At 37.8% G+C, this 22632-nt stretch overlaps 1 protein-coding gene across 2 annotated transcripts in view; it reads right to left on the reverse strand.

Moving 5' to 3' along the window:
• Positions 1-1027: 1027 nt before the first annotated feature.
• EMC2 (ER membrane protein complex subunit 2) overlaps positions 1028-22632 on the reverse strand; it is a 49362-nt gene continuing 27757 nt past the window's right edge. For both annotated transcript variants that reach the window (XM_064442230.1, XM_064442231.1), the window contains 6 exons: positions 15154-15239; positions 14924-14983; positions 12327-12408; positions 11093-11203; positions 8644-8748; positions 1028-1558 (listed from right to left, as the gene is read on the reverse strand). In XM_064442230.1, the coding sequence (XP_064298300.1) occupies positions 1472-1558; positions 8644-8748; positions 11093-11203; positions 12327-12408; positions 14924-14983; positions 15154-15239 (531 nt within the window). In that variant the 3' untranslated portion in view covers positions 1028-1471. The remainder of the gene's footprint in view (positions 1559-8643; positions 8749-11092; positions 11204-12326; positions 12409-14923; positions 14984-15153; positions 15240-22632) is intronic.

The raw sequence follows: 22632 nt of genomic DNA on the forward strand, positions 1-22632 counted from the left end.
ATCCCATCCTACTTCATGGATAATGGGAACAAGATCTCACACGTTTCTTAAAGGCACGGTCTCATGCAACAACCAGTTCAGTCACACACACTCTCAAGCTTTAACTCACAGGGGAAGTTTTTGTCGCTGCTTTGTTTTTAAGCAGGAGCTCAGTTTTGTTTTATCACGTCGAGTTCAGCGTCATGAAAAGGACATTTTAATACATAGCCTTTAACCTACTCATCTATGTAGGATAGGCAGTATAAAATCTGAAACTCAAACCAGTGCAGATGGTGGCAACAGCCATGCAAGTGACATTGCAATATTTGTCATGGCCATGTTGCTGCTGTTATGCAGACTTACTGAAACTGTAATAAATGAGATGTTAGCTGTGCGACTGAATTGCCGTACTGCGCATCTGAACAACATCCAGAATGGTCAGAACTGCAAAATTAATGTATTAGGGTGTTTGACTAGTTATCTGAGTAAATAACCAAGCACCTAAGGACAAATACAATATAGATTTACAGCGTGGTAGATGCTTCAGTGCTAATGGTGTCAAAACACTTTTATCCTCCAGCAAGTACAAGGCAGTCAAACAAGTTACTTCATCCTGACAGTGCCATAACACTTGGTTACGGTGGAGAAGCTAATATACTGTAGCTTACACCGCAGTGAAGGGGTACCCACAGCGTAGGTACAAGATCAGCACAGACCAGCATGCAGCCCTCCATTCAGATGGTTTTTAAATCCGTGTTGTGGAACATATGCACAACAAAGGACACACAGAAGGAATAAAGAAGTGCACGTGCATATAATGACTGGAGAACTACGTGGACACAGAAGCGTTTGCCCACAAAGCCACAAAGAAGAATGTCTTTGGCCTTAAGCCAGTATAAGAGTCCCTCTGAAGCAAAGTACACAAATAAGTTTCTCCATTTCTACAGTACCGGATATCAACTCCTTATTAAAACTATTAACATCAACTTTTCTCTCTACTGAAGTGTATTAATAATCACTCCTTGCCGTAAATATTTATCAGGAAGTGTACATCTGTAGCATGCTTTTATTCTTAAATATGCAAATAAGATAAAAATTTCTAACATACATTATTTGTCTACATATATACATTTGTAAATTCCATTTGCAAGTCGAATAAATCACTGTCATGTTTCTTAATCATTTAACAAGTTTATTTCTACAAATTATGGCTTAAAGGCAGGTACTGTAGATACAAAAATCTAGAGACTAATGTGCAGCACAATTTCTTCATGCTGTCTTCTTTGTGGATAAGTTACTCATTTCAGTGGGTATTCATCACGTATCTCATAGCAGCAATAAATAGGCATTTTTCTTTTCATAAAACATTATTTTAGATAGCATGTTAATCAATACAAAATTAACTTTTAACAGCACTAGGGTAACACAACCCATGGGTCATTACAGGTTGATCATGGAATTGGAAAATTCTGCATTGGATCTCTGTGCCAACCTAAGACTGAGTGATTTGCAGGGTCTCCAACATGTCTTCCACTGCCTTCAAAGAGTATTTACTTTCTTTCTTACTGCGACCTGCAAACTAAACAACAACAAAAAGGATTGTCATTTGTCATAGATCAGAAATTCTGTGCATAGATCCTGTACAAATAACAGTTCTAACCATTAAGCATCAAAAATATACTCTAATTACTACAAACCTAAAAGCACAGACTTTGTTTCACTAAAATTCAGCATTTTTACTAGAATACAAGCTGTATCACCCTGCCTCTAATAAGTAATGAAAACTACAACAGAACTTAATTTCACTCATTTGCCCTGAATTTGAATATTCAAGCACTAACTTGATACTTGAACTTAATATTCCACTTTGAAATATAACATTTATCTCAACAGAGATTTTCCTGTTGTTTTGTTTGCTCTGTAAAGTTTAACATTATTTTTATATCAGACTTGAATTTTTATGTGATCCAAATTAGATTATATTCATGATTTAAATAGCAGCAAGACTTGACCTGTTATTTAAGCTAATCTCTTTTCTATTTTTGTTATAGCGAGACAGAGACAATCTACAACAGAATAATCCAGTCATCACATAATTATATTTTATGGTTCAAAGTAACTGTGAATAACGACCTTGTATTTGATGGTAACCTACTATTAAAACCGCAATTTCAGAGAGCGTTTGAAATAAAGACTGCCTTGATAACAAAGAAAGATACAGCTTAATAAATACTATGTATAGCTTTAGATTCCCCAAGACACATGCTGCCAAGTTGGGGAAAGGAAGGGGTAGAAGGGCAGGAGATGTTCATCACCCCACACTGACCTCAGAAGGGTTTTTCTAACTATACTGACGATTCCCATCACTCATCGGCCATATATAACGCAGTGGATTTATTGACTAGGTTGGTCTTCAGTCAAATGAAACTCTCGACTATTTTTAATGCACCTGCATTAAAAAGTTTTGCCTTTGGGGTTGGGAGTGTGGTAAAGAAATTACAGAAGCAGTAACTATAACTTGCTGCTAGTAAAATAGCCTATTCTCTACCTAAATGTTAACACCTAAACACTCAATAAATTTTCAATTTAATGTTTTTTATTTCAAATACCACTGGTGTCTTGCATAGTTAGTCCTTGATTTATTAAGTGTCCCTTCTCTCTTGTAATTAACTTAATTTAGCAAACTCTTCATGACCTGTTAAGAAAGATTAAGTCATCAAACCCAGGTAATATCACACCAGCAACAAGCTGCAGGTCCTGTTAACCTGCTTTTGACCCCCAGGCTACAATCTAACATTGGGATTCCCAATCAGTACCAAGTTCCTGAAAAATAGTTTTGGCATAGTAAACGAAATGCTATTTGAAATTAAGTAGTTAGGAGAATAAAATGTTGTTATTGTGACAACACTTCATTGTTAAGAGACATACTGAAACACTTCATTTTCGTATTTTGTATTTTCAGATGATGAACTGAAGTGCCATGTTTCAACTCCAGTTGTATGTATAAACCTATTCTTCAGGTTGTGCAGTTTCCATAGTGACCTGCAGTAATCAACTTCAGCGGAAAACTGAAGATTTCTTAACACTCTCCCAGGTGAGAGAAGTAACTTTTGCTTGGGTCTGACTTAATACAATACCCTCTTTTTGTTCTCACTACACAAGAATAGTCCCAAGCAGATACCTGGGGAGTCCAAACCCTTTCATAAAAACAAGCAAATGAAAAAACAGAACTCAACATCCTCGACCAAAACATTATTTCAATTCGAAGCACTTAGAGATTTCAATAAAAAGCACAGAAGTGTGAATATATTTTGGTCAAAAAGCAAGTTTGTCAAGACACATAGCACACAGAGGAAAGCTTCAAAATACAAAGAATTTTACTTATTTTACTTCTCTTCAGGGACACTGAAAGCAAAACTGACACAAGACATTAGTTTAAAAAATGTTACTTGCTAATTTCAAGAGTGGATGCCTTCATGATACTGACGTGTACTTTAAGCTGAATAAATAAAACCAAACTCTGCGTCATAACAAACACAAGTATACTTGGAAATGTAATCACTTCAAATTTGCCCTGACGAACAATTATTTTGTCTATTCTGCCATTACACAGCAATTTGACTGATTGAGCCGGAATCCATTTCTTAAAATCGTGATTTAATTTTCTGTTTCCCAAATGGTTTGTAACAAAATCACCTCTGCAACCATAAATAACGTGCGGATTGCAAACACAGAAGAATTTAGCAATGTACCCAAGAAGCATGTATCTGGAAAATTACTACAAGTAGGATCACATTAAAGATTTTTGTGAGCATTAATCAAACTTGCCTGCCTCTGCTGAAATGCTTCTACCAGAGGACATGCTAAACCAATTACCTAATTGAAGAACACTAGGTAGCCATATTTTGTTTCGATGTTAAAGTAACTGTGACTCATGTCCTCAGCCACAACAGATACACATTCTTCACAGGGTCTGCGCAGAGACAATATAATGCAGTTTCCCAGTGATAAGGCAAAACTAAGCTTATAATAAACTTATAATAATTCTTTGAGTAAGTACTTCTCTAATATCTAAAATAAAAGATTAAAACTAAGTTGTTTTTTTTTTAATCCAGTCAATTAAATTTAAGTGGCTTAGAGAATAATGGCCTTTTTTTTCCAGAGCATGTGTTAGCAGCCAGGAATTTCCAGCTCCACGCAGCAGCCTTAGATTCAAAGGAAGAAAGAAAGGTTTTGTAAGTTTACATTTCTCCTAGATTAGGCACAGATGAGAAGTACTAATCAGCATGGAGGATTACATATTTAACATCAAAATAAATGTATTAACCAGATAGAATGTCAAATATCTGTACTTTTCAGAAAATTATTTAATTCAACTATTCATTACCACCATATTTTCCTGTAAAGAAACTGCTGTACAGTCTAACCAACATCAGTGAAAGTAAGGTTTTATTTTTACACCCAAAGATTGTTTTCTTTAAATGACAATAAACTACAAAGTTCCTCTGATTTCATACAGGAATGCACAGGAAAAGCAAAAATCAAGTGCCAAAGCAAACTGTCTGAATGCGAGAATAAATCGAATGAAGGGAACCAGTAAAAATATTTCACGTAAATTGCATATAAAATAAAAAAAAAAATTGCAACTACAGCCAGTGCTGAATTTGGAAAAATAAAGGCAGTTTCTCAAAATTACTGAGCAAACTGCTGGTAATTCAAGTTCAAGTCCAGACTAAAAATGGGGAAAGCTCTTACTTTAAGACAACTGCTCGAAAGTAACTTTTTATTAACTTCTATATTAAAGCCACAAACTCATATAATTTATCTAGACACCCAAGTCAAGATCCTAAATGCATCTTATTCTCTAGAACATGACTATAGGAAAAATTGCATTTAACAGTATAAGAAAGTCTAACTAATAAAACAAGGCAATGCCGAACTCAACAAGCTCTTAAGGCTCTTATTACACTTTACAAAGCGCTTTAGATAATGCAAGGAAAGTGGGGATGATTTATAGAGATAATACAAGTATCTAGCTTAGAACCTGGCTAGACAACCCTCCACTAATGGAGGAATGCTATAAGGGTTTCCACTGGCACAAGCGACCAAGGTTTCATCCTTAGGTCCAAAAGGTGACCGTTTCCAACTGCTCAACACTCTAAGGAAGCAACAAATCAATTCTGACTCAGAGGAGTAACTCCCACCTTCTACATCACCAAACTCCATTTGCTGTAGCAGTTGGACGTTGTAAGTCTCTGACACACACAGTGGAGTGGCCAAACCCTTCTGCAGTCATGTAACAAGCTCAGTAGGGTTGGACTGGGGCAGTCCAGCCCAGCTGTAGTCTTTAGAGCTTCTTGTGGTACTTCTGTGAAGAGGACGGGGGTGTTCACGCCCCTTGCTTGCCAAATCCTAGCTCAAGCACTTACATTTTCTGTATAGCTCAATTCCCCATATGATTCCAGTCAGATATGGTGTTCGTCACTTTATGTCCCAAACAGCTAAAAAGAGCAGCTGAAGCATGCAACGTATCACAAAAGTATGAAGTCACAAAGAAGTTATGACATGTGTTTTAAATACGTTAGTTGTGTTAACGTGAACTGTTCTGGTAAGCATCAACCAAAAATGCTAGCGTTGAATCCCAAAGAGCTTCACAGAAAACAGTGGAACAGCACTTTCCAGTATGTATTGGGTCTGCGTGGCAAGGCTTTAGTAGCTGGGAGGCTACAGGGGTGGTTTCTGTGAGAAGTTGCTAGAAGCTTCCCCTGTGTCAGACAGAGTCAATGTCAGCCAGCTCCAAGTAAGACCCACTGCTGGCCAAGGCCAGGCCATCAGCGACGGTGGTAGCGCCTCTGGGGTAACATTCAAGAAGGGGGAAAAACCCCTGTGCAACACCAGCAACTGCAGCTGGAGAGAGAGGAGTGACAGTATGTGAGAGGAACAGCCCTGCAGACACCAAGGTCAGGGAAGAAGGAGGGGGAGGAGGTGCTCCAGGCACCAGAGCAGAGATTCCCCTGCAGCCCATGGAGAAGACCATGGTGAGGCAGGCTGTGCCCCTGCAGCCCATGGGGGTTAATGGTGGAGCAGCTGTCCACCTGCAGCCTGTGGAGGACCCCACACCAGAGCAGGTGGATGCCCAATGGAGGCCATGACCCGTGGGAAGCCAGCACTGGAGCAGGCTCCTGGCAGGACTTGTGACCTCCTGGAGAGAGGAGCCCAGGCTGGAGCAGGTTTTCTGGCAGGACTCATGACCGCATAGGGGACCCACGCTGGAGCAGTTCATGAAGAACTGCAGCCCAAGGGAAGGACTCATGTTAGAGAAGTTCATGGAGGACTGTCTCCCATGGGAGGGACCCCATGCTGGAGCAGGGGAAGAGTGTGAGGAGTCCTCCCCCTGAGGAGGAAGGGGTGGCAGAGACAATGTGTGATGAACTGACCCCAACCCCCATTCCCCATCCCCCGGCGCCGCTGGCGGGGAGGAGCTAGAGAAAATCAGGAGTGAAATTGAACCTGGGATGGTGCTTTAAGTTTTCTTTTTATTTCTCATTATACTAGTCTGATTTGAGTGGTAATAAATTAAGCTAATTTCCCTGAGTCTGTTTTGCCTGTGACAGTAATTGCTGAGTGATCTCTCCCTGTCCCTGCCTCGACCCACGAGCCGCTCACTGTATTTTTCTCTCCCCTGTCCAGCTGAGGAGGGGAGTGATAAGAGCAGCTTTGGTGGGCACCTGGTGACCAGCCAGGGTCAACCCACCACACAGTTAAAAAAAACAACCCACCCAAAACTAAACCCAACCCCCACCCCCAATACAAGTCATACTTTGTTAGAGATACTGTCATGTTAACAGAAAGCAATGTGGATTAAAAAAAAGACAAGCTTATCTGGCTGTGAGTCAACTAACTACAAACCGTCATAATTAAACTTTCACTATATTTAGAACCAGAAGATGCCTATTTCTAGGTCTTAATCTTGGTGTGCCACTATTCCACAGACAACACTGGTTCTACACTACCATCCTGATGCACCCTGAAAGGGGCTGTTTCCAGAAGTGCTAATGCTGGTGCTTTGAACTGGAAACTTCAGTCATAATATTCACTTAAAACGTGTTCAAAACACCTCTAATCTGAGCAGTTCATTTTATTAAATGTAAAACATGGAATAATAGCTTTCACTCAAAGCTCACACGTCTTTTAAAACCTGTTTTGTTCTATCAATGATGAATCCACTGTGTATTCTGTTCTTCAAGGGTTTTGCCTTTTTTTTTTTTAATCCTGCAATACTTGGGTTGTCCATCAATATTGTTCTTACAGGAATGTCAGACAAACTGACGTCAAAGAAGTCCTGCTTATTTATAGGGAATCGGACAAAGCTGGTAATTCATACACACCTTACTGTCATGAGCACATAGACGGTTTATTCACTAAAAGCAGAAAATCATTTAAAGTGCAAAACAGAGGAAAAAAATTCAGGCACAAACATAAAATGCTTAATTATGTCCTCAGGGATATCATATTTTTCACTGTAAAGCACAGTCAGAGGCTACAGGGCCAATCAGGGGAAATGGAAAATACTTCAAAGTTGTAAAACATCAAAAAAACAGTCAGCCACAAGAAGCTGCACTCTTGGCAATGAACTGACATACAGTGTATTACGAAAACTGCATTGGCCATAAAAGAAAACCCTAATTTAATTCCATAATAGATGGAGCTGGCCATTTGGTAGCATTAACTGTGAAACAGCAGTGGCAAGAGAAAAATTAAATATTGTGTCCTGACACTGAGATATTAGAGAGAGAAAGGAGTATTACATGTATATGAAGTCTTTACACTTAATACCAACATTTTTGCTCAGAAAAAGTTCTGGGGAGAACTGGACAGTATGATGTTGATGTTCAGGGTTACTTATAGATAAACTTTGATCGGTAGATCATTAAGAATAGCTATAAGGGAGTCAGTCAGAAATACTATGTTTGGGATGAACGGACAGCAGAACCTATGAGCTAAAACCTGTTTTCATTCACAGCTACAGAAAAAATAGAGAGGCTTATAATACAAAAGCAAATATAGATGTTTATGCACAACTTTTCAAATAGCTGAAAAGGCTCCTAATGACTTCAGTAAGCTTTGATTGTGGCCCACAGAGTCTGTATTTTCTCAATTCAACTGGCATTTTTCTACAAAACAGCATGAAACCAACTTCAGTCACAATTACTAAGGTAATTATTAAGAACACCGTTAAATATTAATTTGAAAGGTCAGAATAAACTGAAGGAAAATAAAATTCTAGAATTGTATTTTCTTTCAATTAAAATAGAAGTAGATGACCAAGCCACTCCAAGAATTAAGACATACCAAGTTTTATTAAAACACTTAGCTGTAGAGCTGAGTCTTGGAGGTCAACATTAGACCAGTGTACATTCAGTTAATGTTAGTAGAAAAAATGTTTAAAGGTAATAAGTAAATAATAGTAATTAATAACTGTAAAATATCAACCTTATATTAATTAAGGCTTCCAGAAAATCAAACAGAAGCAGGACACAAAAAAATCCAAGCAAATTATGCTGATTTACACATTGTATCTAACCTCTCGAACAGCAGCTGATAAAAGTACAGAAAAGAACTACAGATCATGTTAAGAGTATCATAAAACAATGATGTACTAACCTGGTATGCTCTATTTATTTGGTTAGCTGCCCAGCTGGCATATTTCATATTATCTTTTTTCATTTTTGCACTTGCTTTTGGATTGGAAGCAATATGACTGGCAGACTAGGAATGCAAAAATAAAATATATGCCCATGAAATAAACAGAGTATTCAGCACCTTTGCATTCAGAGCCCCACGCACAGTGATAGCAGAAAATAAAAACCCCCAAACATATACCGGTGAACAGCATCCAATGAAGAATCAGGTAAACTTTTTAAACAATTGTTTGTTCTAATTAAAGCTAAACTAGACTTCAGTTGTGTACCGCGTTAGGAACCAAGCCTGGACATGATCAGTTAATCCAATTTGCTTTTCTTAAAGTGAGAGTTATGAATTTGTTTTCCCCATTCAATTTGTTATCAGAGACAATATAAACACATCACTTGTGTGTCCAAACTGTCATTAAAAACATGACATTCTTCCCTGTGGCATCAGAAAACATGTTTTAAAAGCAGGTAAGACTCTATAGATAAACTATGCCCATCTTCCCCTGAAAAAATAAAGTTTACTTACTTCAGAATTAAACTCACCTCGGAGACTTTTCCACTTAGATAAAGAAATCCACTTCACAAGGAATCATTGCTACTGAGAGCAAAAGTACTTGAATGTAAAGAACCACAGAACCCTACTCTCACCCATCAATGAAGAACCTCCAGAGAAGATTTTGTAAAGGTTCATGGAAGCAAATGGCTACATGAATACTACATTTTAAACTCAAAGAACATTCCCTTATAGCTATTTCCCTGAAACTACCTCCAGGAACGGGAGAGGATTAGGACTGTCAAAGAAGCAGCCTCCACAAACTCAGGAACACATTCTCTGAAGCCATGCCCCCATGAGCTGAACTTGTGATGTAGTACAGGGTTAGGGTCCTAACATGAAGAGGCGTTGTTCTCTCTGGTTTCCTGAATTCAATGAAGTACTGACCAGTTTCCTTGGCAGACACGGCTGAAAGCCTTTGTAGAAAATTTAGCAGGGCTATGGACATTCTTTACGGGCTACAAATGCAGGGCACGTCTGTCAAGTACAAAAGCAGCAGCCACAGCAAAACCAGACCCTAAAGCCTGGAAACAGCATTACAAAGAAATCAGGAGCCAAAGGGTAGATTCAAAGGCAGCGATGGCAAGCTGTGCTTGCAAAAACCACCTAGTGAAATATGACAGCAGCCAGCTGAGCAGAACTGAAGAACTGAAACAGAGTGTGCACACATTTTCTGCAGTAATGAACTTGTGTTAAGCAAATCAGTTTATGCATATGACTTTCAGGCACTGTCAGAACAAAAAGTTTCTCAAATGCGTGGGTGATATTAGCTCATGGTTGCCAGCCAGATCATCATAGATAACAGGCTCTAAATCTACTCTCCAGACTGAAAATAACAGGCAGGATGTAAGATCTGACAGAGGACCAGCTGAGATTGACCATAATAAACCCCCAGGCCTGTTCTAGTCTGTATGTACACACACCTTAAAGATCAGTTTAGGCCAATAAACAGATTTGCTACAAAACTTACTCCTAAAAAGCTAAATGATCTAAGGAACAGCAAGGAACCAGTCTTTTCTCCTTCTTGAACATACAATCAACAACCCAAGAATCTCTGCAGATGGCCTAAGAAGATTAGGTCCAAGTGTCTTTGAGTATTAAAGGTGATGCCTAACAAGTCCTTGAGAGGAAGCTCCTATTGCCTGGTATTAATAGGAAGCCTCAAAGTTATCTGCCTGATGTGTCTCTGTAAAGTGCCCTCCTCTCAAGAGACAAAAGGGTGGCCTAGAACTCCTTTTTTTAAGAAAAAAAAAAAAAAAAAAAAGGAAACTTTCTGGTTTTGTCCCTGAAAAGATCTTTTAAAAACGATCTAAAGGGAGATCTTCAACAGAGGCTTCAGGATCTTTGGAGAAACTGAAGAACTGGTACCAGTACACACTACCCATAGCTACTGTAGTCATGGCTACATTCAAGCCAGCAATGCTGTGCAAGCTAAAGACTCATTTTGAAACTGAAAGTAGAAAGTTGTGTTTAGAAATTGGAGTGAGAAAAAACAAAGAAGAAAAGACAGGGGGCGGGGTGGAGAGAGAAACAACCATCATGCTGTGCTGGTACTCTTTGGCAGTTCACCGTCACTTTAAATCCTTTTTCAAGGAGTTCCCTTCACGTGCCAATAACTATAATTCTTTGGAAAACATGGGTAAGACTAAAAGGTTAAGAGCACTTCAAGTAAGAGTACTTACTGGCATAAAATTGTCCATACTCAGTATTTAAAAACAGTGTTAATAGCCTGAGCTATTGAGTTAAACCGGGGGGGGGGGGGGGGGAACAAACCCCAAAACACAAAACCAGCAAATGGTAAAGGATCCTATACATGCATCAAAACATATTCAGAATGACAACATGAAAAATATATAATCATACTTACCATGTAAAGTCCAAACAAAGCTCTCATATTTCTGTTGTTAAGCTTCAGTGCTTGTGCAAAATACTTTCTTGATAGCTCAAGGTTTTCAAGCCCCCCTTGAGTGTACTTAACCTGTAAAAATTTTAAATTCCTGAAACTTGCACATGTCATCCCTACCTCAGGCATTCACTCTTGAAGCAAAGATATTACAGAACTTCACTTCAGGTTTGTTTCACATGATATTTCAAGTCAGGTAAGTCCTACCCAAAGGCCAAATACTGGCTTGGGAGAAATCAGAGCTCTTCTCAATATACACATTTTAAAATATTTAACTATAGGAGAAAAAAGGCAGAATTAATTTAACTAATTTATTGCTACAAGAATAAAATAATTATTTTGCACACTTACAGCCTTGGGATAGTCTCGTATGAAAAGAAATACAAACTTAAATCTAAGGCTAAATTCTGACTGCTATAAAATCCACACTAACTCTATATTCCTTCAGCACAGCATTACACCAGCACACAAAACAACACAGCACCTTTCATTAACTATTCAACTGCAAAATAGCGCACAAAGTTTAGAAGATTACTCCATTGTTCTTCTATTCATTTTGCCTGTTATTAGATCAACAAAAAGAGGGATAAATACTAGAAGACATGCTTCACAGTCCTGCTACCAGAAAGCTATTTAGACTTTCAAGTTTTAATGATAGCCCAATTTTACCCATGTTAACAAAACCAATTAAACCCTTCTAAGCAGGTAACAGTATCATTTAGGAAAAAAAATAATATGTATCTGGGAAAAAGAGTGTGAATGGCTAAAAACCTTGAGCTCAAACTTCTAAGGGCCCTCTCTCCCCACAGTGCTCTTTCAGGCAAAACTTCCTACGTGGATTCCAAGATCTGGCTCCACAACAACAGGCAATATATCAGAACCTCCAAGGCAGCATTGCTGGGGAAAAGTTTAACTCCTCATGCATATAATTTGAAAAGTGCATAAACGCTTCAACAAGAATAGCTCATTTAAAATGAATTTTTATCTTCAATAATTCCTGCCCTTACTCTTATATTTAGCTTAGTCACCCAGTTTTCTTAACATGGTAAGTTCTATGAGATGCTAACATTCCCTGTGTGCTCTCTTAAATCTCCTTGGGGAAAAATAAAGCAGCCATTTTTATTCCATTTTCACCACTTCAGTAACATAAAAACAGAGCATGTATTCAAACATAACGGATTTTTCTGAAAATACTTACTTCAGCATATTGCTGACAGTATAAGTGGTTGTGTGGATTAGTCATCATAAGTTCCTCTAAGCAGAAGGCTGCCTTTGCATAGCTGAGGAATATAAAAAAACAGTGACAAAATGGAACGGAGTATACAGTTTTTTGCTTTGGTTTCTTTACAGCACAAGAGAAGAAGTCTTACTTTCCCCCCTGTAACTTCACATGATTCACAATTAAGAAATTTATTTTTTTTTTTAGATTCTGTTTGAAACCTCAAGTTACTATTTTTACATCATAGATAGTGAAAAATATTCAAAATTTAATAATCTAGGTATATATGGAACAGCTCATGGAAAGCATTTAATATACTCATCTCTTATTAATAAGTGCCATTTCTGATTGACAAGAGTGATGAGTGGAAATAGACGTTAGGTACTATAAGACATTTGAACTCAGACTACAAACTAATTCTTTTTTTCTGCAAGAGAATTCAGCTACCTGAGGATTCAAACCAAGCTACAGACCAGAGCACTTACACTGTCAGTTAAGTTCACCTGCTCACAGTCAACCACAGAAGTGAGATTGAAAAACCACACTAAGAAGTTTTGAAAATCAGACTTCAAATCTACAAATGAAAATAGCATCACAGCAGTCCAAATGGGCCACAACTTACCACTGCAAAAGAAAGGGCTAGTACTTGTTTTTAAATGAAAGCTTTCAGTAAGAATTAAGAAGTCAAGCTCAAAATGCAGGTTTAATTAATTGTAAAAATATTAGCTTTATAATCTTTCAACTAATAGAATTTCCTGCAGGATTTGCATCTTCAACCGATATGTGATAGCACTATTGCACAGAGTTTACACGATAGGATTCCACAATTCTGACGCAATGTTTATAATGACAGTGTGGGTGGATATTTAATATCAGAGTAAAAGCAATTTAATAATTATAAGACAATATTAAGTGATATAATATGTCAAATCTTATTTCTTAAAACGAATATACTGTGGTTTTCTCTTATGCATATTATCATAGTCACGTATATATTTCTAGTATTGATTTGGAGATAAAAGGATAGCCGCCACATTGTCCAAAAGCAGGAGCCACAGTCCTTCTAACAGGACAGAGCGTAGAATTGAGGACTATATAAGCCCTGTATATCTAGGTGTGTTTATGAACAATGGTAACAGCATGGCGATCCCACAAGCAAGACTAGATTTGTGACACTGACAAAACAAGTAAGCTGATTGCTTTTTTAAAAAAATAATCAACTTTTAATTGCCTTTTAGTCAACATTCCAATTTTTCTCCATTTAATCATCAAAATAGTAACAATGATGCTCATAAAAATACAGTGAACACAGTCATTTTTTAGTAAAGTGGAGAAAGTTGTACGTATTGTTTTTTATTGGAATTATAGACCAAGACAAATACAAGCAAAAGCAATTCCTTTTCTCAAGTTTTATTACACAATTTTGTAATAAAGATTATAGGGGGGAAAAAAAAAAAAAACAACCACCCCCCAAAAAACCCCAGCAACAGGATATGTATGTTTGCACCACTCCATCATTCACTTTTGTACTGACAGATTTGACAAGCTTGAATATCTTTCTAACCATTTAAAAAAAAAAAAAAAGCGCTATTTTCTTGGAAAAGTGGCTGGTGAATTTCCCAAAATAAACGGAAATCTGGATATCAAAACTCTAAACTATTCCTGAAGTCAGCATTTGAAAGAGTTTAACAATTATTTTCTTTGAGAATGGGATGGAGTAGAGGTGATGGGGGAGCAATTTTTCTATCACATTGAGAATGGCTATTTCTTCCTTCAGAATTTTATTCTTTTACTGCTCTCTAGAAAGAAAGGAAGGAAACAATGTGATATAATTGAGGCTGGGCTGAAGAACTAAAGAAGGGGGGAAAAAAAGATATGCCTTTGGGTGGAGGTTAGGATTAATGCTGTGATATTAGAAAACTTGCACTAAGGCTTTGAGCTAATCCTCTCACACTGGGATTTCCTCCTGTCACTACAGCAATAAAAAAAAAAGCTAACAAAAACATTAAATACCCAATAAGCAAGATACTACAACATTCGGCATTCTTGATTGCATTGGGGTTTGTACCCAGGCGACCAGATGCCTCTAACTCTGGATACATGTTTTGTTTTGTGGGGGTTTTTTTGGTGTTTTTGTTTTGTTTTTTAAAGGTTACTACAAGTTCTTGCAGAAGTAGGCCAAAAGTAAATCAGAGTATCAGTTGCCATGATCAATTGATTTTAGAAGAATTTAAAATCTGTAACTAGTAAAAAACATCACTTGAATGAAAAATTGTGGGAAATAAGCGCTGTTCCGTGTTACACTCAAACCTCTTCTTTTAAATATTGAATTTTAAAATAATGACTGAAACATACAGGTAATTAAGTGAACAGTTTCTTTTTGAAATCAAATGATTTCTTAAAGCATTTTGTAGTCAAATAAGGTTGGTAATTATTTCCTGCTGATGCCTGTTATATTGGAAATGAGACAGCATACTTTCTACACTAGTCCTTCAGAAAAGATCATTGAGATCTTTGGCTTACACAGAGTAGGTTTCAATTTAACAGTTTTTATGTGGCCTTAGCAAACAACTTACTCATGTTCATTGATGTAAAGTTCTGCAAGTTCATGCCAAGCTTCTTGGTCCCCAACAAATCTGTATAGGGAAGACAAGAGAGGAAAAAAGGAAAGAAAGAAAGAATGTGCAAGGGATTCTGTAAATAACCAGCATGGAAGCAAAAGCGTAAATCAAATGCAAATTCCATTTTAATTAAAAAGATTTATCAGAATAGCAAAACACAATCCGTATTCTTGTAAGACACTCACTGTTCCAGATACTCATTCAGCTCTCGGATGGCCTCAAGATTTTTCCCCTGGGCTTTTCGAATGGCAATCTTACGCTTTCTTGCTGCCTATGGGTTGACATTAATAAAGGATTAGGGTCTCATAATTCCCTGGGTTTTTGTAAAGAAACCAATTTGACTGTGCAAATTATTATCTCAATACCAGTGGAATTCCACTGCAGAGCAACTGCTAGGTTGAAGTTTATAAACATACCCTATGATATCCCACTGAGAGACTGAAAACCTCTTCTTACAATCACATTACATATGCTTTTCTTTGGAGGCACAAACTGTATGCGTTATTTCATTCAGATAAATGACTGTCCAGATTCTGATAATTACAAAACAGCAGGGGAAGCTAATCTTCAGCCATTCCAAAGACCCCCACCTTGTCATTCACAAGATCCATCACTATAGAGGAGAGATGCTGACTGAGTCTTAGAGAATCTCACAGATGCATTTTGGTTGCCACTGTATAAATATGACTTTCAGTCATTTTTAAAGATTCTTGTTGGATTGCTGAATGCATCTTTAATTAATGCTGAACACACACCAATTTCAAAAAAAGTTTCACATTATTCTTGGAGCACAAAGTAGGCTCTTCAATGTAAAGGGAATACAAAACCAGTAATTTCAATGCAAAACTGAGCAGTATTTTGATATCTGGGTAGAAAATATATTTCAACATAAACAATATGAGTTGTAAGAATTATAATGTAGTTCAATTTTGAACTCTATAAATGCTGTTACAGACCACTGGCAGAAAAGATACACAGATTTTTAATAGTTGATTTTCTGTACTTCTACCTAATATTCCAGTTTCTGAAGTATGTTGGTTACAGTTCTCTAAAAGCAGTTTTCAGACCTCTAGGAGTTACGAATCAAGATATACTTGAGGTGTAATTCGAAACAACGGACATCTTCCCAGCAGTGTGACAGAGTTTGGAGCAAGCAGGGCTACACCTCAGGCAGCCTGAAAGTCATCAGATCAGGAATCTGACAGAATGAAAGTAAAACCAAATTCCAGCATAACATGCCTTGAAGAACAATCACCATCAGCCTCCTGCCTTGCCTGTAACCCCTGTTCTCCTGGGTGATCACAGCCACTGCAGTCAGACAAGAGAAGACAGGCAGTCTGGTGCGTGTGATGTGTCTGCATGTGCACACACACTTACATGCCATTTCTCCATGAGATAATACAAAAAAAAACCAACCCCAAAAACAAACAAACAAACCCCAAATGCACACTTTTCCAGTAACAAAGTCCCACTGCTTATTCCCCTTACAGCTCTCATCCCATTTCATATCTTGTAAAGAGGTTATACAGTTGGGTATCATCTTACAGAAGCCTTGACAACACAGGAATGGACAACTCTTCGAAAAAATCTTGAACTATTTTAATCTTTGAATTTAAGACAGCTCTGAAATTAAGTTTCTTCATGATGTACTGTCTTAAGATCACAGTCACATAATACCCTGAAAGAGTTCTTGTATTTTTACAGTATTTTAAACATAGCGATTCTCTTAAATAATTTCTTATCCTTTGATCATCATTTGAACAAATGTACTGCTTCCGGAAGGAGAGTGCAGCATTTAAGTAAACTAGTTCAAGCTACCAAAACAGCATAGCTAGAAAGGCTTAACACCAACTGTAGATTTATTCTTTCCTTTGAATTCATTCCCTTCACCTCCCGCACAAACATCCACAAGCATATAATTGACGAAAATTCTGCAAAAATTACTCAAATGATGAAAAAAATATTTCACTTTTCTGCTTAAATGCAAGGCACAGGCAGAGAAAACTAATCAAAACAATCAAAAGATAAATTAGGACACAGGCAGCATGGTGGGTTTACCCACAGTCATTTTGTTTTCCACTGCTTCTTTGTCAAACTGCAATGTGTGAAGTTAGATTCATCATTCTACTGTTACTGGGAAACATTTGGCTAAAAGCCATAACTGACTCTAGAAATTTTAACTGTTGGCCACATTTATCACTATAACAATAGTACACACTGTTTATTTGTTTTCTGAGTTTTTAAAATAAATCTAACCATGTAATTAAACTTATTTTTTTAAATCTTAAAAGAATAATCCAACATGCTTATCATATTACTACCATTACTGAACAAGAAAACTAAAACAAACAAATAAAAAAAACCCCCAAAACATTGGTCTCGATCACATTTCATGAAGAGGTCTCAAAGCATTTCGTAAAGCAGGTCACTACCTTTGCTATGGTGGGAACACCAGGGCAGCGTTAAACTCGCTACCCAGGGCTGATACTACACACAGCCCAACGACTTGCCCACCGAGCCCGAACCACGACAGAAGGCAAAGTGGGGATAACAGCGTGCACAGCCATGCATATCATGCAATTACAGCTTACAAAGACAGAGGGGTTTTTTGCAGGTGACAGACTATCTACTTTAAAGTGTAGCTTTTGGATTAAAAATTCTGCTGTTATTTTCAGAATTTAAAGAAAAAACAATCAAGAGGCTGAATCGATCAAAACTAAACTGCTTGAGAACTGAAATAACCTGCTTAATATAAAAAAAAAATAATCAAGCAATATGCCTGACAACTTAATTTGCAATGGCAAACAGGAACACTCTACATAAGTCACCCTCCTTTTTCGTTTCTAATGCAACTCCTTCAATTGCATGCAAGTAAGTCCTCCAAGAGAGTCCGGAAACACATTTTCTCCATGGTTGCTTTATTTCTTAACCACAGCACTCCCAAATAACATAAATCACTCTAACCGCAAGACTTGAATTTATGAAAAGCTACAACTATTTCTAGTCACAGATATAAACTGATTTTTACTTATAACAAGTGTGTCATCTAATGCAATCAAATAATGAGGATAAAAGGTTTAGACATAATTAACATGTTCTGATGGTAGCACTTAGGAGTAAAATGAATTACATATACATTTGACAAGATTTATTTGCTTCTAAACTGCACCAAATCCCACAATATTTCTTCAAAATTACACTTTTTGTTTCTTATTTGAGAAAAGTAGAATTTAAAACTTCCTTTTTTTATCCACCTTCCTTACCACCAAAAATCAAGCAGCATCTGGGCTTGAAATCTGCGCTCTCTTCACCCTCAAACAGACCTTCAAAAATGCTGGGATAAGCCAGTTTATTTACAGAGAACTCTTTACAAAACAGAGGCTCAGACACTCAAAACAGCATGACAAACAAAATGCTGTATAGTAGCACAGACTTTTTGAAACTCTCTTTAAAACCACTGGGAAGAAATCAATGAGGATACAGGGTTTTTTTAAGTAATTACTAAAATTTTTCAATCACAAATACAACTGTAACACACATAGTCTGACTGTATTGCCAAGAGACATACACATAGGTGTTTGGTAAATCTGAAGTGTTTAGATCTGTGATTCCTAGGAGTGATATGAAAGACTAAAAAAATAAAGAAAATAAAACAAACCACTATTGCTTTTATCTGTATTCACAGACCACCCTCCTATCTGACTTTGTAGCTTTTCTTCCATTCATGAAGACTGTTTTTTTCAAATGAAAACTGAAATTCAATATGACTCCAGTAAGTCAATGCTTTAAGAAAAATATATATGAAAAAGCTTGCATTAAAAACAGGACATTGACCATTTTGTGTGCTGTAAACTTCTAATTCTTATTCTGATTTATGCTGTGTCTGAGCTGCTATCTACCTTCCTGTGTGTATTGGCTTCCTCCTCAAGAGAGCTGGGGCTCACACTCGGTATGCTTACTGAGCATCCTGGGGAAAGTGGCATAACTAATGGCAATTTACACACATAGCATCAATTTTTCTTTATTTCCATCAAATTAAACAAAATGTTTGACAGGACAGAAACACTGCCAACACTAACAACCACTTTACCAGACAAAACCTAGTTATTTTATACGAAAGGGAAGACTTCCACCAATTCTACAGAAGCTCTACCTAGCATGTTACATACATCTGATTTATTACCTACCTTAGTATCAGCTGATAAAAGAAAACTATGCCAATTTCATATGTTTTATTACGTTTCAAGGCTTTGTTTAGTAAAAATCTCACACTTCAAAATACAGGCTCGTTTTTAAGGGACCTATTGTAAGATACTAAAAAAATGCAGGATGCAGAGTAAAAATTCATGACTGAACATATTTGAAGTCCACTAAGAATAGTCATGAGAAAGTTATTTTTAATTACAAGATTTGAGATTATTTTGACATCTATGAAGCATACTAAAATAGTTGTAACAATTTTGTTGACAAAGACAGAAAAATAACGTTCAAGAGTTACATTCCGGTTCTTTGCATCAGAACAGTAAGATTTTTAAGAACAAGCCTGATTCAAAAGTGAACTCAATATCCTTTCGCCTTCCGCCTTAAATCAAAAGGAAAAGACAAAACTTTCAGTGCTGCAACAAGATCTGCAGTGTTTGACCATGCAGAACCTATGACATGGAATTCCCCCTATCAGTTTTTCCAGAGTTTAAAACAAAAACGCTGGAATGGTTATTGGCAGATTCTATAAATCCAACATTCTTAATGGAATGATAGATGCCACCTTAAAGCACACTTATACTGTAATCAGTATCATATGGACCAAGGTACTTCAGTATATCACGTATTTATTAAACACTGAATCTTTCCAAGCTATTTCTTTTAAAGACTAATAATCCCCAATCTGGCACAAGAACTAATCCTCCATTTGTCATGATTCTTTTTAACAGGCATTAAGTAGACTCAAAGTGAAATGAGGATTTGAACATTTATCAACTTCTGCATTTGATTAGTAACACACACCAAGAGAGAGTCTAAGATTGTTCTAACTTTCATGGTTGTAAAGAAAGTATTAGTAGGAGAATTTTCTCCTACTGACGCCTCTAAGAAAGGAACGATTTCATATCTGTATACTTGCTGCAGCACTGAATAAATTACACTTTGCATCTTGAAAAAAATTCTTAAATCTTTAAAATTAATTTTTATCAAGGACTTAACTTCTTAGAAAATGCGTATTTGGTCTAAGAGTTTGACACATTAAAATAATTTCCTTCAAATTGCAATATGCAAATCAAAAGAGAAGTATAAACAACTACAACAAAGACAAAGGGAAGGAATTACACAGATGTCAAAAAATAACACAAAATCTGAATACAACCACAATACTGAATGTACTCTTTCCAGACTTTTTCCAGACTTTCCAGAGTTTTTTCAGTTAACCATGGAAGACAGCCAAATCAGGCCAAATCTTGCAAATTAATCTATACAGGCACAGAGCTGCTGAGTTGAAGCCACTCCTTTAGGGATAACATAAAAATACTAGTAGCAATGGCGAACACAACTTTTTACAATGTTCTAGGGGGAATCAATACAACTGGCCCATAAAGTCTAACACCAGCACACAGCAAATTGGTAGAAACTATAAAGGGTAAAAACCTAAAGCCTGGAAACAGGAAACATGAAAAATGCTATAGTGGGTGAGCGGAAGGCTGTGGAAGTTGTCTACTCGGACTTTGGTAAGGACTTTGACACTCCACAGCACTCTCCTGGAGAAGCTGGCTGCTCATGGCTTGGACAAATGCACTCTGCGCTGGGTTAAAAACTGGCTGGACAGCCAAGCCCAGGGAGTGGTGGTGAATGGAGCTAAATCAAGTTGGCAGCTGGTCACGAGCGGGGTTCCCCAGGGCTCAGTGTTGAGGCCGGTCCTGTTCAATATCGTCACGGATGATTTGGATGAGGGGATCGAGTGCACCCTCAGTAAGTTTGCAGATGACACCAAGCTGGGTGGAAGTGTCGATCTGCTGGAGGGCAGGAAGGCCCTACAGAGGGACCTGGACAGGCTGGATCAGTGGGCTGAGACCAACTGTATGAGGTTTAACAAGGCCAAATGCCAGGTCCTGCCCTTCGGTCACAACAACCCCATGCAGCGCTACAGGCTTGAGGAAGAGTGGCTGGAGAGCTTCCTGGTGGAGAAGGACATCAGGGTGCTGGTTGAGAGCCAGCTGAACATGAGCCAGCAGTGTTCTCAGGTGGCCAAGGTGGTCAACAGCATCCTGGCTTGTATCAGGAATAGTGTGGCCAGCAGGAGCAGGGAAATGATCGTGCCCCTGTACTCGGCACTGGTGAGGCTGCACCTCGAGTACTGTGTGCAGTTTTGGGCCCCTCCCTACAAGAAGGACATTGAGTTTCTGGAGTGTGTCCAAAGAAGAGCAACAAAGCTGGTGAAACATCTAGAGAACAAGTCTTATGAGAAGCGGCTGAGGGAGCTGGGGTTGTTTAGCCTGGAGAAGAGGAGGCTGAGGGGAGACCTTATCGCTCTCTACAACTTCCTGAAAGGAGGTCATAGCGAGGTGGGCGGGGGTCAGACTCTTCTCCCTAGTAACAAGCGATAGGACAAGAGAAAACAGCCTCAGGCTGCACCAGGGGAAGTTTAGGTTGGACATTAGAAAAAACTTCTTCACCGGAGTTGTCGTCATGCATTGGAACAGGCTGCCCAGGGAAGTGGTTGAGTCTCCATCCCTGGAGGTATTTAAAAGAAGGATAGACGTGGTGCTTGAGGATATGGTTTAGTGGTGGACTTGGCAGTGACAGGTTAGTGGCTGGACTCGATGATCTTAAGGGTCTTTTCCAACCTTAACAATTCTATGATTCTATATACCAAAGACGAGTAAGAACAGTTTATGCAGAGCCAAGTACGGCTTCCCAGATCTACTGGAGTTCTTCAAAGGAGTCACCAAGACTGTGGATGAATAAAGATCCATTTAAAAGTCAATTTCAACTTCAAAACTAATTTTAACAACATGTCTCGCTCTGAAGCCAAAACCTCTGAAGGACCCTACACTGCACCACAGGGTAACATGGGAAGGACTTCACATGGATAAATAAATAAGCCAAAAGATATAAAATAGAGGAGAAAAGAGTTCTTGTCTACCAGTGACTTCTCTGCACTGAGAATCCCAGAGTCACCTGCACTAAAAATTACTGCTCAGTGTCTTCATAAGTGATCTAACAAGGGAATTAACAGTGATGTGATAAAGTTACATGATGATTGTGAACTACTGAAATATAGAGAACAAAAGCCAACTGCAAAAAATAGCATTCACAACAGTGACCATCAGCATGATAAAACAGACCCTGAAATTTATCTAAATAAAGGTTTGGACAAAGGGTAAAACAATACAAATTTAATATCACAGCAAAGTGCTCTGAATTTGCCCAGTTAAGGAGGACAGGCTGGAGTTGCAATAAACAGTTCTATAAAATGTCACTTCAGTATTCAGAAGAGGTCTTAAACAAACCAAAACCCACAACACTATGATGCCCGAATTACCAGAAAAAACTACAGAACACACCAGTGGCATCACTTTGCCACTATAAAATTCCATAATGCTCTTGCATTTTTAATACTGACTGCAGTTCTGTCCTCTCCTTCCTCATCCAAATACAGGAAAAAAAAAACCAAA

Source organism: Phalacrocorax carbo, chromosome 2 (assembly GCF_963921805.1).
Source record: "Phalacrocorax carbo chromosome 2, bPhaCar2.1, whole genome shotgun sequence".
NCBI lineage: Eukaryota > Metazoa > Chordata > Aves > Suliformes > Phalacrocoracidae > Phalacrocorax > Phalacrocorax carbo.